At 44.1% G+C, this 20037-nt stretch overlaps 1 protein-coding gene across 1 annotated transcript in view; it reads right to left on the reverse strand.

The window, feature by feature from the left end:
* LOC144134475 (uncharacterized) overlaps positions 1 to 20037 on the reverse strand; it is a 377143-nt gene that overhangs the window by 248032 nt on the left and 109074 nt on the right. Inside the window, exons 11-30 of the mRNA XM_077667385.1 lie at positions 19577 to 19828; positions 18728 to 18851; positions 17795 to 18000; positions 16393 to 16548; positions 15804 to 15965; positions 14807 to 14929; positions 13943 to 14143; positions 13001 to 13150; positions 12329 to 12481; positions 11645 to 11779; positions 10917 to 11078; positions 10140 to 10339; positions 8758 to 8869; positions 7258 to 7482; positions 6477 to 6578; positions 5798 to 5974; positions 5135 to 5281; positions 4303 to 4623; positions 2908 to 3219; positions 1341 to 1478 (exon numbers count right to left, since the gene is read on the reverse strand). Coding sequence (XP_077523511.1) covers positions 1341 to 1478; positions 2908 to 3219; positions 4303 to 4623; positions 5135 to 5281; positions 5798 to 5974; positions 6477 to 6578; positions 7258 to 7482; positions 8758 to 8869; positions 10140 to 10339; positions 10917 to 11078; positions 11645 to 11779; positions 12329 to 12481; positions 13001 to 13150; positions 13943 to 14143; positions 14807 to 14929; positions 15804 to 15965; positions 16393 to 16548; positions 17795 to 18000; positions 18728 to 18851; positions 19577 to 19828 — 3558 coding nt within the window. The remainder of the gene's footprint in view (positions 1 to 1340; positions 1479 to 2907; positions 3220 to 4302; positions 4624 to 5134; positions 5282 to 5797; positions 5975 to 6476; positions 6579 to 7257; positions 7483 to 8757; positions 8870 to 10139; positions 10340 to 10916; positions 11079 to 11644; positions 11780 to 12328; positions 12482 to 13000; positions 13151 to 13942; positions 14144 to 14806; positions 14930 to 15803; positions 15966 to 16392; positions 16549 to 17794; positions 18001 to 18727; positions 18852 to 19576; positions 19829 to 20037) is intronic.

The raw sequence follows: 20037 nt of genomic DNA on the forward strand, positions 1-20037 counted from the left end.
GAAAGTGCATACACAAACACTTTTTGCCTAGCACGTTTACCTGCTTGCCTTTCTCTGCGTGCCTTAGCACAAATCCTGATTGCGGTGGCTCATTAAAGAAATTAATCACGAGGCTTCTGGGCACAACAGTGAATTTACTCTATCCTAATATGCTTAGAATTAGAAAAAGTGTCATGTTACCACAAAAGAGAAAGAACGACTAACCTGATTATAACATTAGTTATACAAAAACTTTATTATTCAACTCAGACTGAAGAAGCTGTTTAGCTCTGCATTCTATCGTCACAAACAAAAACTATGCATCAACTTTTATGCCAGCTAAAAATTCTCCAAAGCAAATCAAATCAAATTTGATACATCATGCAAGAAAAGCACCAGACACTTTTAAAAATAAGTGGTAGTACCAGCCTCTTTTCCCAGGTCACAGAATGACTGGCATCATTTTTGATAAGCTGCAGAAAATCAACCATATACTGCACCTTCTTTAGTTGCATAATATTCCTTGTTGTAGTAAGAACATACCGCATAAACACAAAAACAAAATGACCGCGAATATAAAACGGCGGGAGAGTTCGAGGCCTCACGAAAAGAAAAAAGAAATATTACGAATATAACACAATCACAGGCAGTTCAAACCAACTACAGCCAAGGCGCCGTGGGCCCGAAAACGAATGGCGACGACTAGCAAAAATAGCGAGGCAATGAATACATAGATATTATTTGAGAGGCAACACTTCAGAAATGTATGCGACATTATTGATCACAGCAAAGCCTCCAACGCGGTAGCGCACGCAGTGTTCTACGTTGCAGTGGCTGCCGTCATTGTTGCACCACCACTGCGGCGCATCTCATGCTGCCTAGTCCTATACTCGTTCACCCTTCTTTCTGTTCATTATTCCACTCAACTCTTTCAGTGCCTAAACTTTCACAAAGGTCTGCGCTGACTTCTTCTCACGTTCATTACCACGCTCTACTTTCCCCATAAGCGCCGCGTTGCCCCAAGGTCGTCCAGAAGTTGGCTTCTCCCTGCAGCTTGTGTCTCTGGTGGTGAAGGTCACCGTAGCTATCTTGAGCGAGAAAAAAGTCTGTCATATTCATACCTTGGTTCCGAACATAACGAGATATGCGTTCTCAAGCCAATGAAGTGAAGAAAAAAAATTCGCGTTGTATTCGTGTAAATACAATATAAAATGTCAAAAATGGTTGCAGGGAAAGCATATACTCCAGCTTAGTGATTTTCTAGATGCAAAACATTAGTTCTTCTGTCCCCTAGCTCGAATATGGGGCAACCAGGGAGCACAAAAACAGAAGAGAAAGGAGGACAGTTCTGAGTGTCTCACCTCCAGGAGATTCTTGATCTGTTTCCACCGCTCCATGATTTCTGCAAGGGTGCGCTGCAGGTCAGGCTCATCTGAACCCGCTTCGGCGGCCAGGTCATAAAGAGCGTCGATCTTCTTCTTCGTCAACTCATAAAGTTTCTGCGAGAAAGCAGCAGAGAATAGACGTCATACACAATGCACAATGCACACACAAAGTTTATGCAGGCTCCTGCATGGCTGAATTGCAAGGCGGATGAACAGCTGCTATTTGAATTACGGCCAATTGGCTGTACCTACGTTTCGTTTTTACTGAACAGCAGCCACCGATGAATAGGAGCGGGTGTACAGAAGGCAAGCAGGAGCATTCCGAAGACAGTGAAGTTCAGTACTTTTACATCAGATGCATAAAGCTGACAGCAGGAATCACTGAAGTGCAAAATGTACTTGAGACCTTTATTCCCAAGTTGCGTGAGAAAGTAGCAAAATTCTACTGTGTTCCTTCTAAAACTTCGCCAATCAAGAACATAAAGTGCTAAAGTTGCGAAGGCTGCTCCTATAAGCAGGAAGATTGAAGCTACATACAATACAAAATTTTGATAGCAGAGAATGTTGGTGGGCTGTTAGCTAAGAGTTACTGTCAGTGACTTATCTCTACCGTGTCAATGAATATCACATATGACATTATGCATTCAAGACCCCTTTCATCGGCAGTATACTCAAATCTGCACTAAAATAATGTTATCTCCAGTGAGCAAGAAACTCAAGTTGGTTGCTCTACACTGCTAGGGACAACGTAGTCGAGCGATAAAAGTTGCAGAGTCCCATTTCAAAATTCAGTTACTCCACGAGGCCAATTTTCAGAAGCAGACATATGTTCTTTTTGGCGGTAAATTCAGCGCGGAGGGACGAAAAACACTGGACAGGGGACAAAACAGCGCTTGTTTTGTCCCCATTCCAGTGTCTTTTGAACCTGACCGCGGGGGCTGCACTTCGATGGAGGCGAAACGCTAAGGCGCCCGTGTGCTGTGCGATGTCAGTGCACGTTAAAGATCCCCAGGTGGTCGAAATTATTCTGGAGCCCTCCACTACGGCACCTCTCTCTTCCTTTCTTCTTTCACTCCCTCCTTTATCCCTTCCCTTAGGGCGGTTCAGGTGTCCAACAATATATGAGACAGATACTGCGCATTTCCGTTCCCCAAAAACCAATTATTATTATTATTCGTCCCTCCGCGCTGAATTTACCGCCAAAATGAACTACATCCAACTCGCCCAACTCACCATTCTTCTGCAGACATATGTTCTGCTTATGAAAACTGCCAGTGACCATTGGTTGCAGGTTTTAGAAGCCATAAGTTTGTTTCTGATAAGTGATGAAAGGACTCATAAAGTAATATACCTTGGACCAATCAGTCAGTTAATTCCTGAAAAATGGGGCACACAGGTACTCTGCAATTGATACTAAAACCTCAAAGACAAAAACAAGATGCAGAAAAGGTGCATAAGTGCAGAGGATAGAAATTACATCATGTAGCAGGTGGGCAATTAGAGTTAATTAAATGTAGAGAAGTGGGGCCGATCAGGACTTCACCTCAAGCTGTGCTCGCTTGGTGGCCAGCTGCTCGAGCGAATCCGGTGTGGGCAGGCCCTGGTCCAAGTTGGCCTCGGTCTCGTCCAGCTCCTTGCGCTCGTGCACAGTGCGCTCGCGGAGCACCTCGATGCGGATCTGCCGGTCGCTGAGCTCCTGCTTCACCTCCTTGCCCTCCTGGTCGAGTTCCTTGAGCTGTGACTGCAGCGACGTGGCCAGCTCGGCCAGTTCGGGCCGCTGGCCTTGCAGCTCCTGCGTCTCCTTCTCCAGCCGCTCGAGCACCTCACGCTTGGCCTCAATCTCCTTGCTCAGGTCCTGCACACACAAGATGTTGTCCCTTTACATTCATCTTCCCTTTTGACAATGTGCTTGTGCACAAAACATCTTTTTCCTCTCAAGCATAGAAAATAGTCAGAGCTGTAATTTCACCTACAGCGACCTAACAAGAGCTTTCAAATGCAGCAGAAGTTGTAAAGGATAGCAAAGAACAGAAGAAAAAAAACGTAAAGGTGACACGAGAGTGTCAGGGCCCGTTTAGCAAGGCTGTCTATTAGTGCCCCTTTATAAAGGCCCTTTTATGAAGACTCCTTTCTCACGGCCCCTTTATCAAGGTCCCTTTAAGGAGGGACACTGGTCTTTCGGACCAAAAAATGACCCAAATCCAATTTATTAAAAATGACATTTTTGAAGCCTGTAGGTAATATTCTTCAACTCTAACAGTTTTCTCCTGTAGGAAATCGGTATTTGGCCATAATATTAAATTAAGATCACTGTGTGGGCTCAATTTGTGCAGGAGCAGGCAATTTAACACCATGAAAATTTTGAACACCTGGCTGTCTTGGTACGTCAATATTTCAACGTCTAGAACAGATAGACATGTCATATTGTTTGCTAAGGGAAGCTGAAGGCACATTGTATGCAATAGTCGAAGCACAATTGTTCAATCATGCTTCAAGAATTTATAATTTTGCAAAGTTTATCGATGCATGATATTCACACTTTGAATGCTGCTATTCTAAGTGCTGTAAAAAATTACTAATGAGGGTAAAATAAAAAAAGCGCTTTGATTATTGCACTCTTTACTCACCATACTATGTAGCCATGTGTTAAAAATTATTTTTTATTGAGCCATTTTTTTTGTGCCAAGGTACTAATAAATGACTCATTAAAATTAAATATCTTAGGAACCAAAAAATTAATTAAAAGAGCAATTTCATATTTGAAATCAGGATCAAAAACTGAGCAAGGTGATACGGTTTCATTAGGATTGGACTAAAAAATAAGGAAAATAGGTCTAAAACCAGTGTCCCCCCTTAGGGCAGCATCTAGGGCCCCATTAGTTTGCTGAAGTGCAGCAAATCACTTGCTCAGGCCAAAGAAATGCGAAAACTGGCGCACCTGCACCTCCTCCAACTGCTCGGGGACGGGGACGGGGCCCTCGGTGGCCGCCGTCAGCTTGTCCTGGGCCGTGTCCAGCCACTGGCTAAGGCGGGACAGGCGGTCGGACAGGTCAGTGCCCTTGCTGGCTGCTGTCTCCAGCCGATGCACCGTTTCGTGCACCGTGGTCAAGATGGTGGTCGTCTTGCGCTCCGTCTTGTCCAGCTCGGCGCGCAGCACGTCCTCCCTCTGGGGTCCCAGCTGCGCAGACAGCTCGTCGGCCAGAGTTCGCAGCCGGGAAAGCATGCTGTCCATGGACTCCTGCAGCTTCTTGGCGGCTTCCTGCATGGCGCCGGTGCGAAAAAACACTGTCACCAGAAACAGTCTCCATTATGAGCTACAATCGTGAAACGATGATGCGGATTTACCATTCTAAGGCTTTATCAATTGTATAACTCATGGCAGCTACTACTGACAATAAAATCTTTTCAGGCACCAAGACAGTACTGAATAGCCCTAGCCCTTTTGTGGACTATAACAACTATAACATAATCCGATTTGACATAACAAGCAGTATTTGCCTTACTGTTAGTTCAGCTCATCACGAACTGCCAAATAAATTTATAAAGCCTATTCATCATGAGGATTACAACCATTCTTACTTAGCATAAAGCGAAATACCTCAGATAGCTTCATGTTACATAGCAATAAGAAGCTCATGTAACACTAAGCACCTCTTGTAACATGTAGCTTACATCACATGCAACAATAACTTAAACAGCAACGACATGTAGCTATTAGGTATGACTTAACATCAGTCAAATTTCCACCCCGATTCCTGCCTTCCACCGACCTGCTTCTCCTTGATGCACTGTTCCAGTTTCTTTTGCTCCATGTCAGCCAGGAGTCCGATGTTGACCAGCTCCTGCTCGGCTTGAGCCAGAAGCCGCAGAATCTCCTGCCGGAGCTTCTCAAACTCCTGCCACCGTTGGCTGTCTTTCTGCAGGAAGAGAACAGACATTCCTGGTGTTCAACAAGCTTCACTCTGTCACGACTGCTGAATTAAAGCACGGTTCTACGAGAACTTTAGAAAGATACACTTCATGTTTTACCCTTTAGGGCAATGCAATAGTGTCACTGCACTTCATGCAACTTGGAGCAATTTGCATGCACAGCCGCTGTACGGTGGTTGGAAACACAAAACTGTCCATGCACTTGTTACATCTTTCAGGGCCATTTTAAGTTTTTTACCGCTTTTAAAACACACTCAACACCCTGTTTTGCTGTCGCTTCTTTAAGAAGTGCAGCAAAAGAAGCTTCCATTCAACGCCACAAAGTGTCGCCACTGCACGCATCTCCACTGGCACCTCTTTGTCATATGTGATGTTAGACGCCCATTTGCACATGATCATGCCATTGGGGAGTTTCCCACCGTGTGTGTTCTTACTCAGTGAATATGGGGTAGGAAACAGTTACATTGAAGCATAATACCTACACTCGAGAGGGAGAGACTTACTGTCATCCGGTCCAGTTTTTCAACTGCCTCATGGTAGACCTGGGACCATTCCTCTTCTAGTTTCTTCACGTCAATGGACACAAATTCGGGGGCACCCTTCTCACTTTGCAGGTCTTTTCCTGACTTGATGCTTTCCAGGACACTTCCCTGACGTTTCTCTAGTTCCTCGACCACTTCCTAAACAAAGAAGGGACGGAGCTTTCTCAGTCATACCGTCACACTACAACTGCAACTAGCTAATGCCCTGCAGCTTTCATGACAAGATCAATAAGCTGTTGGCCAAGGCTGCACGGCGAGGCATCTCAAGGTACAAAAACATCGCAAAATCTCACTGTTCATACACAAAGTTTAATATAGTACTCACACATGGACTAGGGGTGCCATTGTTTGTTATTCAAAACATGTTTAGCATAATAGGGTAGAACGTTGGGCCAGTTGGTGTAGCGACATATTTAAAAACTTTGCGCAGAATAACACAGGACACGAGCGCGCTCATGTGTGTGTGCGTGTTTCTCCCTCCCGTCCAGTGTTATTCTGCGCAAAGATTTTAAATATGTTTAGCATTACAAGCCACATCACATGCTGTTCACAGAATCACATTTCTCACACAATGTTCACAGAATCATAAAATGTAGGAATAATTATGTGCAGGTTTTTCCCGAAAGAGGATCGGCCTTACCTTCTGTTTTTGCACCATCTGTTCCAGTTTCTCTGGGCTGTCAAGAGGAATTTCCTCAGGAAGTACCTTCGTTTCTCGAACTTCTCTGAGCCAGCGTGTAACCTGTGAGTGTGAATAACACTACAGCTGAAACGGCTTTAAAGACTACGCAAATAACACCCTGCATTACCACTTGCACAGCATATCTTGGCATAAAGGATCTGAAATTTTCTGCTTTCGAGCATTTACGTACCCTGAGAGCTTTGTAATCCCCAAAAATATGCTCGTGCTGTCTGCATGTAACTATTTCACAAGTAAAACAACAATATTACATGCACAAACAGGGCTCCTGTAAATCCATGCAGAAGACCAGACAACAGATCTTGAAGTTGGCTAGTTGGAATAATAACACAAGTGAATAACATAATGCTGTTACCCATCTTTCTCGTGTCCTATTTATTTAAGGACCAGATAAATTCTGTACCATCCCTACCAAGAAGAAGTTGAATGAATTGGTAAGCGCTGATGTGTACACAGCATAAAAAAAAAAACAAGTTGAAGAAAAATTTAAAAAAAAGGCCAGCTGCTGCACAAAATGCAAATCCGTTTTACGCTATAAGTACATGAACTAACTTCAAGTTTGCAACAAAGAACTCTGCAGTGCTTAGGTTCTACCCAGATGCTCCTAGTACTTCTTTAACTGCCTCCTCTGCAGTAGTTCTGCCCTGCTACACCCAGCATTTTGTGCGCTCCAAATCCTGCCCAAAGCATTAAGTTTGCCAGGTTGGGGTGCACGTAGTACCTGGGTGACTTCTTCACGGTACAGGTAGCATTTGGAGACGGTCTCTGAGACTACGGTGGTGGTCTCCATGACCGGCAGGAGGGCACCGTAGCGGGCCACCAGGCCGGCCAGGCGCTCCTTCTCCTTCTTGGCCTCGTCAGGCTCCATGCCGGGCACCAGCGACTCCAGGCGCTGGCTCAGCCAGTCCAGGTCACCGCGGCGTGCATCCACCGTCTCACAAATGTCCTGGTTGAAACAAGGAAAAATGGAGCGCGGTCAACCACTGCGTAAGATGCATACCCCCCTTTTCAGGCACGCACAGGTTTAATGGCTGCACTGGCACATCTTTTGCAGCTGTGCACCGACATTTGTGCAATGATTGGAATCAGTGGAATCCAAACTGACTGAGTCCAATTCAATCATATTGATTCAATGAATTTAAACTAACTGAAATAATTGGACTGAATTCCAACACATCCAAATTATCATATCGCATTGAGCAAACCTCAAAGCTGTTGCACAAATCACACTGTTCAAAGCACACATTTTTTTAAAATTCAGCTTGTTATACTAATAAGTTAATGAAATATGCATGAACAAAAGTATCCACGAGGTGTGGGTGGCAAATGAATCCCATATTAACAGCCTGGAGTTGGGCTAGTTGATGAATCGTAAAAATGAAGGAAAACAACATGTGCAAATGAGCTTTCCGGCATGTTTGCAAATGCCACGGCTTCGTTAATTGCTGGTGGATCGGGATCACATAAGCAGAGGTGAGAGTCGGACTCATGTGCTTTAGTGTGTGGTAGTGAAATAAAGTGATCGTGGACAAACATGGCACCAATGCAACTATATTGCTTTGTACGCATTATGGAGTCTGATCCCCTATATATTACATAGCAGGTCAAGAGAGCTCTTTAAAAATATTAGGTCCGCCTGTAACGACTTCTCACATTCAGTAGATCACCTATCTTTGTAACATGCAATTTCTGTCGATGTTTTAATGGAAGCTGCACCTGATCACAAGCATAAGTTCTAAAGCGACAAAACTACTGGCAAGTAATTATCTGCAGGCCTCAAATTTTCCCACGTTCGATACCCTTACTTTGATTCAGCAAGCCTCAAAATCATTGCTTGAGGTGCTGAATTTAAACACAAAATCCCAAGCAGGTGCCAAGACCAGAAATTGTGTACAGTCGGCATCAATAGGAAGGTGATCGATTTTGTGCCAGTCAACAAGACCAACAAATTTTTTCTACAGTTACAATCAGTCGCTCTCCGCTAAATGTGACAGTGGAGGATAGAGAAAGCAAGCAGCCTGTTATGTTGATGTTTTATGTTCAGCCTTCCTGCAAACTAAACTGCAGTATAGATGTTCAATACAAGTGTGGTTAACCTAAATAAATGGTATCATCATTGATTCTAGCTGCAGACTGTACCATGACACACAGTTTCAGAGAAAAAGCTACAAAAGTATTTAGAGTTGCTCTTTTGCGTGCAAAAAGCAAGGGCCACACGTACCAGGAACTCTGTCCTCTGGGTTTCATAGGCGGAGGCTGAGCTGGTGTCGCTCTGCATGAGCTGCTCGATACGCTGGTCCACTTGGTCCATCCAACTGAGGAGGCCATTAAACCTGCATGCAAATTATGCCACCAAGGTCAAGTTTCAGTGATTCAAGAAAATCTGAAAGAGCACCTTCGAGCAGATGAGAACGAGTCCACAAACACGTGCAAGGTTCATCTGGACCCATGCTGACCATTTTTTGGGGGCCTCATCCATCATGATCTCTACAATGAAGAATTTGACCTCAGCAGTAAAGTCGCAGATTTTTCCAATTTCAGGCAAAACAGTATCAGAAGCATTTTTTTTTTAAAGTTGCCATCCTCGTTCGCCTGAACCGCTATTTAAGCAAATTAATGCAGGAAAATATTTCCCATAGATACAATGGCTGGAGTATGAGGCTTCCTGCAAAGCGCAAAAAATATGACGGCTGCTTTCTGTGCGGTCAGCCTTCCCACATTCTAATGTTCATTGATTTTTGCACTTGAATTAAAAATACTGCTCCCATGTCCAACAGCTGCACTAATTTTTCTGCTGCACTGCCAGTAACATTCTTTCAGCACAAACCTTTTAGCCACTGCTCCACTGTGGAATATATGAAAGGATTAAATGACCGATCGATAAGTACAAAACAAAACAGCACACAGTGAAACAAACTGCCTTTAGAGAGGCTGCAACTGTAGGAATTCATTAGAAAGGCTGCACTGTGATGTTTTCCATACACCAACAAAGCTCTGAGAGTTAAAATTGCACTCTTTCTAATGTCCTTTCTTTCAACCCGATCATGGAAGGGTTGCAAGCTATGAAGAGGATTGTTTGGCTACTGATGATATTTTTGTTCTTGTAACAATCACCACCTATGGTGCTTTCTGTGCTTGCATGCGTGTGTATTTTCTTGATGTAGCGGTGAAGAAGTCATAATGATGACAAAAACGGTGATGGCAAAGCATGTTACACCAGCATATTTTGGCTAAGCAATTCCCAAGGCACAAAGCCTTTATACTTTATGTTTGTTGACACTGAACCAAACAATTCGGCAGTAAGGCCGACACGTACCTATCTGAATGTGTTGAATTAGGGTAAATAAGCAGGTAGTACAAACATACACAGTTCGAGCAATGTTTTTGATGACCTCAGCTGCCTTTACTTAACTGTGCAGCCCTGGAAACTGCTCCACTCGCTTCAAACTTTTAAAACTTCCCACTAAAAAATTTTTAACTTCGTACTTGACAGGAAAGGGTTAAAAGAAAAACTGTAGTGGATAGCACTAGCTTTGAGCCGTGCGCCGGACTGATCACGTCAGTACTGTCCCCCGTTCTCTCAGGCAGACACTGTACACTCACTTCTTGGAGTACTCGACCCAGTCGTCCTTGGGCACCTGCAGGAGGCGGTGCGTGGTAGTGATGCGCTCATGCAACACCCTGAAGCGGTTCTGACAGTCGGACAGGGGCGCCTGGTGGCTGGGGCATGACTGCGCCAGCTGCTGCATCTCCTCCAGGCAGTCCTGCAGCGTGCCCATCTCTCGGGACTTGTTGAAGTACTCCTGCAACCACAAACACAAGTGAGCACAATCTTTAGGACCCAGACAATGCTCCTACCAACACCCTCTTGAGATGTACGCAAAAGTGCAAAGCAAAAGCAAGGAATTAACATGGTGCCATAATCTAGGTCGGTGATTCTTAATCTTTTTAGCCTCGAAGAACCACAGTGGCTTTCAAAGGATGCCAAGGAACCGCATTTGTCTTGGCTTCAGTCCCTGCCAGCCCGACATGCATGCAAGACAGGGTATGCAGACACATGGCTCCTCAAAAAAAAAAATAGAAAAATAAAATTAGTAATGATTGGCTACATACATTGGTAGTGAAGCAGTGTGCTGAAGGCAACTCCAACATGATTACTCCCAAAATTAAGTGGGCGAAAGGAAAGAATGGATGGATTTTGGCACTTGTGGAACACAAAAAAGCACTCCAAGGAACCCAAGAATTCTGCGAAACCGAGTTTGAAAACCCCCAAGTTCACGGATATATTGCACTGCAGAGTTCACAGGATGTGCCACGCCAGCAAGTGGGCAAATTTGTGCTCTGGACTTGACAAGGACAGTAACCAGAGCCCCAACTCACTTCGTGACGAGTAAGAATGACACGGAAGTTTCCACCCTTGTCGATGAGCTTCTGTTCTTCATCTAGCTCCTTGTTGAGAGTCTCCAAGTTGCGGCCAAACGATTCACTGAGTTCTGAAAAGAGCTCGTCATCGTTGAGCCGAGGCAGCTTCTGTTGCACTGCCTGTTGGACCAAAAAAAGGCATGTTTTCAGCACAAGATAAACAAAGCATAATGCCCATGCTTAAGGAATATAAAACCAAAAAGATTCTTCAATTAAAACAAATGGCTCCTGACAACCATTTACTCTGTCAAGAAATGCTGCTACACGAGCTAGTTTCTACAACTAATCCAAGTAACTAGACGAAAAAACAAAGAAACAAATATATATCACCTGTAGGTAATCTCAAGCTATAGCAACAGAGTTGAGCGGTTTGCGCTGACAAAGTTAACAACATCAACTTAACAAAGTAAACAAAGCACGATGGCCTTCACCCATGCAGTTTATAATGTGCATTATAGTACAAGAGAACTAAGCTATATGCTTGTTTATTTTCTGACAATGCAGCTTCCCAGGAGGGCTGAAAAACAACATTTCATAACAATTTCATAGTATCTCTGTTGTGAACAATATGGAGTGTAATGAAAGTCAATATTCTCTTCCAAAAACTCAATGTTTGAGGAGTTTTCCTCACTTATCCTAAAGTCCTAATAGGGCACAATGAGCAAAAGGCGAGTGAGAGCAATTACCTTCCACTTTTCCTTGATATGCTGAACTCTGGCCTCGATGGCCGGGTGATCTTCAGGAGGCAAAGTGGCCAGAACATCTTTACTAGTCTGGATCACCCGCAGCAGGATGTGCTCATAGGGCTTGCTGAAGAATGCCTGAAGGTATATGCATGCAGTGATAATTCAATGTAGTAACTTCTGTTTATGCCACAAAAATTATTGAAACAACTCCAACCCCATGACAGTAAATGAAAAACTGTGCAAGGTTTTTTTAATTAAAAAAAATAACCCAACAACGTCTAGCCTAGATCGCAGCTTTTCACATCCTGCAGTGCAGCCTGCATGATGCATCTTTTTTCCATCGCGAAATAAAAAAAAATAGAATTTCAAGAACTCAGCCATGATTATATGGTGCTCTCTAATCGTCCACAAATCTCTCTCTTGAACCTAACATAGTGATGCCCTACACACTGCAAATGGGAACTCTCAGTTTTTCAACACAATGGCTTTTTTAAAATGTACAAACAAGAATTTTGACCAACAGTGGTTAACAAAAATTTTGCCATCCTTTTAATGTAACTGTGAGCAACTACACAAGGGCGCAACTGTAAGCAAGGCTTCTTTCTGACTTTTGCATCTCTGCGTAGTGAAGCACTGCCAACAGCATCGAGAACTCAGAATTAGTCACAAAGTTGGCAAGCTCACCCTAGCGGCCTCGGGATCCCTCCTGTCGGAGACGTGCACCTCTGCTTTGCTGAGCCAGTCCAAAGCTCTCTTCTCAGCGTCATACACATTCTCCCACCGGTTGGCCGCCTCTTGCAGAGCACGCTCCCACTGCTCAGCCAGCGAGGCACAGTTCTGCAGCGCGGAGCACCACATACATGTTGCAACAGGTACTGACACTGCCACCAATCACTTTCGTGTCATTAAGAGGCCTGTGCAACCTTTAGTGGCACGTAATGGCAGACTCCATCATATATGCCGAGTTTCCGATGAGCAAATATGCCTCTGGTAGTGTGTATATAAAGCTTCAAGAAAGCCAGCCCAGGTTGACGGCACTCAGTGGCAAGCAGAGCTGGTGGTGTCTGCTTGGAGGTGATATTTGGTACTGAATAAGAGATAGGTGTTAGCTAAGGTGCTGAAAACATGCACTTAAACTCGTAGGAACTCTGGAATACTCTGCACAAAATTCGGCCATTTTAAGGGTGATAGTTCACACGTGCAAAACCGTCAGGAATGTGCGGAGTGTATGACTATGAGACGACGTAGTCCGATGGCCACTGACCACGGCCAATCATTGTGCCAATGGCAATCATAGTGGCAATGTGCAAACTGTGCAAAAAGAGCATGCAAGCATAAAGTGAGTCATGGACGTGCCTGGAAGCGTTCGTTGAGCTGGGCCATCCTTGCATCAACCCTGGAAGTGTCCAAGCCTGGGCAGGCCCCGACTTCCTCTCGCAGCTCTCGGTGGGTCTTGTTTTTGCTCACCAGGAGGGCTTTCATGGGACCCAGCTGGGAGAAGAAAGCCTGCAGGCATGCAAACAAACTGGATGAGACACTTCTTTTATACTGCGCATATTATATTGCGCATATGTTACATATAGTGCGTATATTATATATAGTGCGTATATTATGCACCAGTTTATCTTCTAAACATGCAAGAGGACTTGCATAATTTTTTTGCATACACAGCAAGTTATGGAGAAAAAGCAATTAGTATGATCACATTGCTCAATCAACGGCTACTGGGATGTAGCAACAACCCAATATCAACAAACTTTATCAACATCACAATGCTTGCATTTCGTTCAGTATGGATACTACAATATAATGTAGGAGTCTTTTTATCTCATACCAGAACCTAAGCAGTAACAAGCAATCTTCTTTGCTCTCGAATGGCTATCAAATAACAGTACGAGAATTAGTACTATCTGAGAAATAGACGAGCTTAATAATGGCACATAAATCATTGTATGCTACAATATAAACTGCGTGTCAGAAAAGCATCTTGAAAAACTAACTTGTGTTCTCATTTTGTGTGTGTGCTTCAGTACTCGTATTTTGTAGCGCTTAGTGAACACAAGGGACAAGAACACAAATACACAGGACATACGCTAGTCTTCAACGTTGAAGACTAGCGTACGTCCTGTGTATTTGTGTTCTTGTCCCTTGTGTTCACTAAGCGCTACAAAATATGAGTTCAAACGATATCCAACTAGCCCAAGTTTCTGCCTTACTAAAGTGCTTCAGTACATTACACTAACATGATGGTGTGAGCTCTTCAAGCAAAGGTAGAACAGAAACAGCCGCTGTTATTACCCGGTGCTTCTCAAGCTGGTCGAGAACCAGGGCTTGCGTGTTTGGCACGGCATAAGTGGAAATGGCCTCCTCGGCCTTGTCAAGCCAGCGATCCAAACGATCCAAGTCGGCATCCAGGGCACGAACCAAAGATGTCACCTGGGTCACAGTGCAAAGACGCTGCGAGCAGCGGGCCTCCATCCGAACTTGGTTCTCTTTTTCCTGCACATGAAAGATAAGCAAACAAAAGAAAGCTTTATGTCAGCAGCTGCAAGTCTACCCAAGGTAATTCGATACTTAGTCCACACAATATTAACGGTGCACTACAGAAACAAGCCATAAAAACAAGATAATGGAGACTATGAAATCAGATGAAGACAGTGACAAAAATGATGAAGCCAAGTGCTAAGTCATGCACCGTGATGACTGCCGTTAGGTTTTCTTGCACTGTCACATAACAGTGAATTGCAGCACAGAATTCTACGCACAAGTAGGGGTCATGCCGCTTTTTCAATTTTTTGAGGCACGCTGATAAATTATGGAAAGTGATTTTGAAAAATCAACAGATAAGGAAGCAGTAGAGGCTATGCCTTTCAGCCTTTAAAATTTCAACACCATATTGCAAACAGAGAAGTACAAGAACTAGAAAAGTCAATGCGGCGAGTTGGGCGTGTTGGTACATGGTTTTCTGGAAAAGCAGCGCTGAACAGATGAGGACAGAGACGAGGACAGAGACGAGGACAGCGCCCGTCCTTGTCGCCTCGTCTCTGTCCTCGTCTGTTCAGCGCTGCTTTTCTAGAAAAGTCAACCAAATGTTTTTATTTACCCCCCCCGACAGACGTCGGTGGTAGAGGCACTAAAGCAGGAAAATACAAGGCCACGCACCTTCTTCATGTCAGCCATCATCTTGTCAACCTCTGTGCGGCTTAGGTCTCGAATCAGAACCTGGGCTGTTCGGGACAAGGCTTTGTACTGCGATCGTTGCTCCTCCATGGTATTTTGGAACCTCTGTGAAGAGACCAGGAGAAACAGACCACTGGAATCAACATCCAACTGCAACAGTTTTGCAATTCCAGCAAGGTAGCACATATCGACATCCATCTACTGGTGAGCTATGCTCCTTTTACAACGCGATCATGGAAGTCCTACCAAAAGGTTCCAGGTTTCCAGGCAAAAAATACAATGGAATCTCTCTATTCAGTTGAAACCTCTGATAAACTAGCTGTTTAGGGACCTTCGATCAAATAGAAACAGATTTACAGCGTAGGTGAAAAGATCTACAAGGTACGAACATATTTGCTTCAAAAAATGTTGACTGCAATTGCACTTGACACGTACTTAAGAGCAGTCATGAGGTAGCAAGAAAAGCTACATTGCTGTCACAAGTATTGCAGTAGTGTTGAAATCTGGGTAAGTTGGTACATGTTCAGGAGTAAAACCAGTCAAAAGACGGGACACAGCAAAGAGACGAGGCACACACACGTGTGTGTGCCTCGTCTCTTGACTGGTTTTACTCCTGAACATCAAAAGTATTCATAGGTAAAGCAAAAAAAAAATCCTACATGTAGCCACTATGTGGCTACATATTTCAGGACGTTAATTTAATCATTCCTTTGTTTGAATTCCCCCTTCATTAGCCTGTAATGACATGATGTGCATTCCTGCTTCTTGCAGCAGCAAACGGTCACTAATCATATGACACCATCGGTCACTGCCAGGCCAAGCCGACAACAATAAGGCAGTCAGACAAAACAAAAATTAGAAAACGTTGCGAGACCTGCGCTAAAAAGACCATCTGACCACAGCAAATGCAGCCCGTTATGTTTAAAACTAGGGCAACTAGCTACAAGGATCAGGCCTGCAAAAAGCTACATGCACATGCCTTGAGGTCCTCAGCATGTTGTTCCAATGATGGTACATCGCAAGGCACGTGAGCAGTGAGGAGGTGGTCTGCCTGCGCCAGCCAGTGCCTGAGATTGTCCAGACCGGTTTGGAATTGCTGCGTTGCCCGCAGGGATTCACCACTGCTCAGGAAAGGATGCATCTGCAAGCGAAATGGACAAAACTGTGTCAAAGCACTGCTGTGAACCTCATATTCGACTCTACTCAGTTACTTGTCATTATTTGGAACATTGCAGTTACTTGGCACACTGAAACTGACGTACTCTGTATTGCAGCAAAAATTAAATGGTTTCTAGTATTAACAAACCAATAAGCCTTTCTCTGATAGGTAAGCAATTAATTAAATCTTTAAATCGGTTGGTTAACTGTGCATAAAAAGCCTGTGTGTTCTTTGTCTCTTCTCAATACACACTATAATGGAAGTGCCACTATGAAATGATGCCATTAAGTAAAAAAGATCTCAGTACACTGCTCTTTTTTTGGTGCTGCGAACTTATACAAAACCTTCATCACAACAGTGATTGTTCACATGTTTTCTACAGCTATGACTTTCAGTAACCACTAAGCACCTGTGGATAGAGAGAGTCCCATCGTTGTTTGATTGCTTGAACTTGGGCTCTGATTGTTGAAGCAATGTCATCTCGACATGTTGCAGCCAGGTAGTCTCCCGACTCAACAACGTTCTTCTTCTTTTCATTCCAATTGGGAAGATCCTGGAAGAACTCCTGGAAGAATGGAATGATATATGGAGCCTTAAGCCATTTGGGCATTGGTCAGAAGCACGCTTTTATAGATTGTAATGCAAACTTCAGAAATGAAACCTTAACTGAAGAGAAGTACAAAAGAAAGACAAGCAAGTTTTCCTTACATTTTCGTATTACATTTTATTGCATGTTTCAGAAGTCCAGTCGATCCTGGATACATCGAACTCAAGGGCATCACGACATAGTTCGATATATTGATAATTCGATGTAGAAAAAATAAAAGTAGATAAGCTTATCTGTAAACTAAGCAAGAATACACTACACCCATGCCAGTAACGCACTTCTTCCAGTGACATGTCCATCAGTGTGCAACATGTTGCTAGGCCTAGCCTGCCCGCATCAAAACCGCAGTGGACGGTGCGCTTTGGAACTAGCCACAGCCTATGATAAGATGTCTAATCCTGTTACTAGTATGCTTTAAATAGAATATGCTTTGATTTAAATTGTATAGTTGGCTTCCGTACCGCCTTCAGCAGTGAAGTGAGCGAAGTACACCGGGCAAGGGCCGCTGCGGGACTTCCATCAGTTAGGTTGGCTCAACCGCATGAAAACCTGTGCACCGAAAGCTGCCCTTTCCACATGACAGCAGTGTCACGTGGAAAATGAGTACGAGAGACTGAAAGCTACCCTTCTTCTTCTTACTGTTTCTTAGAGGCTCGAACTAATAATCTGTTGTCAACACTGCCTTTTTACTGCCATCACCAAAGGGTCAAAAAGTTCTCAATATTTAGCACCACTGCAGAGAACTTTTCTACCTTTCAATGACAATTTTCAAGCTTCGACAAGTACTACTCACTGTCACCACAAAATTCCCTAGCTCTGGACCTGGTCACGAGTTTCAACAAAATCTGCTCTTTACAAAATGAGCCAAAGCAAGTATTGTATGAAGTGATATAAACCCTCCATAAGTTCACGTACAGGTCCATCCAATATAAAAGGGAACAATCAGTTTGCACAAGAAGACGAATTTCTTGGTTGATTTTCTACTAAAGTTCAAAATTACTTTTGAATATCATACAGAAAATTAGCTAGAAAACTGAAAAACATGTGGCACAATCTTTAATTCAATGCTCAAACCTTGTTTCCTTTAATATTGGAGGAACCCGTACAAGAAGGGTTAATTTATTCAGCATTTTTGATTGCACCATAGAATTTATTCTCCGTGACAGGCAAGGTTTCCTACCCCATATGAGCAGTCAATTTTTACCTGCTTCTTGGCAGGACTTGATTGCAGCACGACCTCTGCTTGGTCCAACCACTGAACTACAGGTCCATAGAGTGCATCATACTTCTGCCACTGAGCCACAACCTCACTAAGCACGTTGCCGGAAGTGCGAAGTCGTGCCGAAAGCTTAGTCCAGTGGTCATGAATGTCACTCAAGAACCTGGCCTGGTCGTCAACCTCTTGAAATCCTGCAAGGACCAATTTTACACTGTTACAAAAACACGTGACAATAAATGCCCGCAAATTCTTCACGGAACAGTTTACTAGCTCATGCAGGTCTGATCTGCTTTTTCGAGCAAACATTTCAACTAGATTATTCTGTTTGTTACAAGACAGACATGTTATAATACAGAGATAACAGATGTTACACATGCTCCAATATAAACTATGTCACAAATTTCACAAGTCAATATGGCACACATTTGAGCTTTCATTTTAACCTCGCGAACCTACTGACATGCTGTTCTTTCACCACTTTTTTCTCATTAACCAACTTTCATTAGTTTCTCTTATCTTAATCTCCCTGCCTTCCGAATGCCTGCTTCGACCTTGTTTGCCATTTTTCTAGTACAACCACAATCTAACACAGCCACATATCTAACACGTAATTAGTGATCATCAAGGCACAAGGTTCTCATCTTATCACATTTTTCAGTGTTGTTCATTTTCACAGCTCTTTGCCACTCTTTCATCTACTGCGCCTTAATTCTTTCATCAACACAGATAGCCATACCAAAGATGGTGCAAAGGATTGCATTACAAACTAAATGGACTACAGTCCTGACAGTTTTTGTTTGTCGTTGCAGATATTCACCACTGTTGAAGCTGCTATTCGAGTGTTTAGTGAAAAAAACTGGCTCCCAGATGGCTCCTGAGCAGTAGCTGTCACGAAACACGATATGGACACCAGCTCACCAAGGGCTGATCCTCTCTGGCACATGTCCAGGGCCTCTTGGAGTTCTCTGAAGAGGCGGTCAAATTGCTGGAACACCTGGTCTCTTTCCAGGAGGTCTCTGTGCCTTCTCAGGAGGTCCTCCACCTGAACAACCCAGTAGATCAGTTGGGGTTCAGCATGCATTCCATTACAGCACAATGTAGAGTGGTTCTCAAGTAACCGAGCAAAGGTTACCGATTTCTAATGCGCCTTAGCATAGCCGAAAAAGACCAACTGGATTTAGCCAAACACAAATGGAACCAATTAATTCGGCTGGTTCCAATGGGTTTCCTATTTACATCCAATTGATTTCTGACTAGTTCCAATTCGTACTTTTTGACCGGGCAGCCTCAATCGGTTGAGCTTCCTTTCTGCAGTGCATGTGCTTCAGAGCATTCCACTAGTTTGTCAAAATAGCAGCAACAGCAAGGCATTTTGCATCAAATGACAACACCATCTCCTGCTTGCTAAGCAAGAAGACTAGCAGAGTCTCCGCATCATTAGCATCATTAGTACTGCTGGAAGCCGGAAAAAAAAAAAAAAATCTCACAACCCCGCAAGGCAATTCTCATCATACGTCACAGAATCTGGCAGAAGTGACATGTGCTATTGGCCCGAAAGTCAGTGAAATATATGGAGGCTAAAATTTTCATGCATGGCCCTTTAGTGGTCTTTGCTTTTTCTGATTCTGAAACTACATCACAGTTACAGATCAGTGTGACAAAGATTCTGAACTGCTAGTGCTCCTGCAGGGACGGCAACGGGTCGATCCTGCACCGAAGCGTATTGCCCGGCATCACAGCTGCCAACTGTGCCACTGCACCACATACCTGAGTGCGTGAACCATGCTTCTGTTCCAGCTGGGCGACGTGCTGCTCCACGGATTTCACAAGTGCCAGCAAGGCAAGCTTGCGCCGCTCCATCTCCAGCAGCAGCTGCCGCTTGCACACGAGCGAGGACAGGGCTTCGAGCCGCTGCTCAATGTCGGCCAAGTGCTCTGGGGCCACGGTGGCCACGATGGCTGGTGAGGATTTCTGCTCGGCCAGCCACCTCTTCACTTCATCCAGGTCACTCAGGATCGACTGCAATGCACAATATGAGACCCAGATGACCGCAGGTACCTCCACACGGCTGGTCGCCATGCAATCCCTGCACTTACCCTGTCAGGGGTCTAGGGGTGGAACGCGTATATAGCACCAATCTCATATGGAGCGTCTGCGCCACAACATGTCAGTCCCCATTCAGAAATCCACTACACCGCCCAACAGGCTTCATCGTCACAGACAATACA

Source organism: Amblyomma americanum, chromosome 5 (genome assembly GCF_052857255.1).
Source record: "Amblyomma americanum isolate KBUSLIRL-KWMA chromosome 5, ASM5285725v1, whole genome shotgun sequence".
Classification (NCBI taxonomy): Eukaryota; Metazoa; Arthropoda; class Arachnida; order Ixodida; family Ixodidae; genus Amblyomma; species Amblyomma americanum.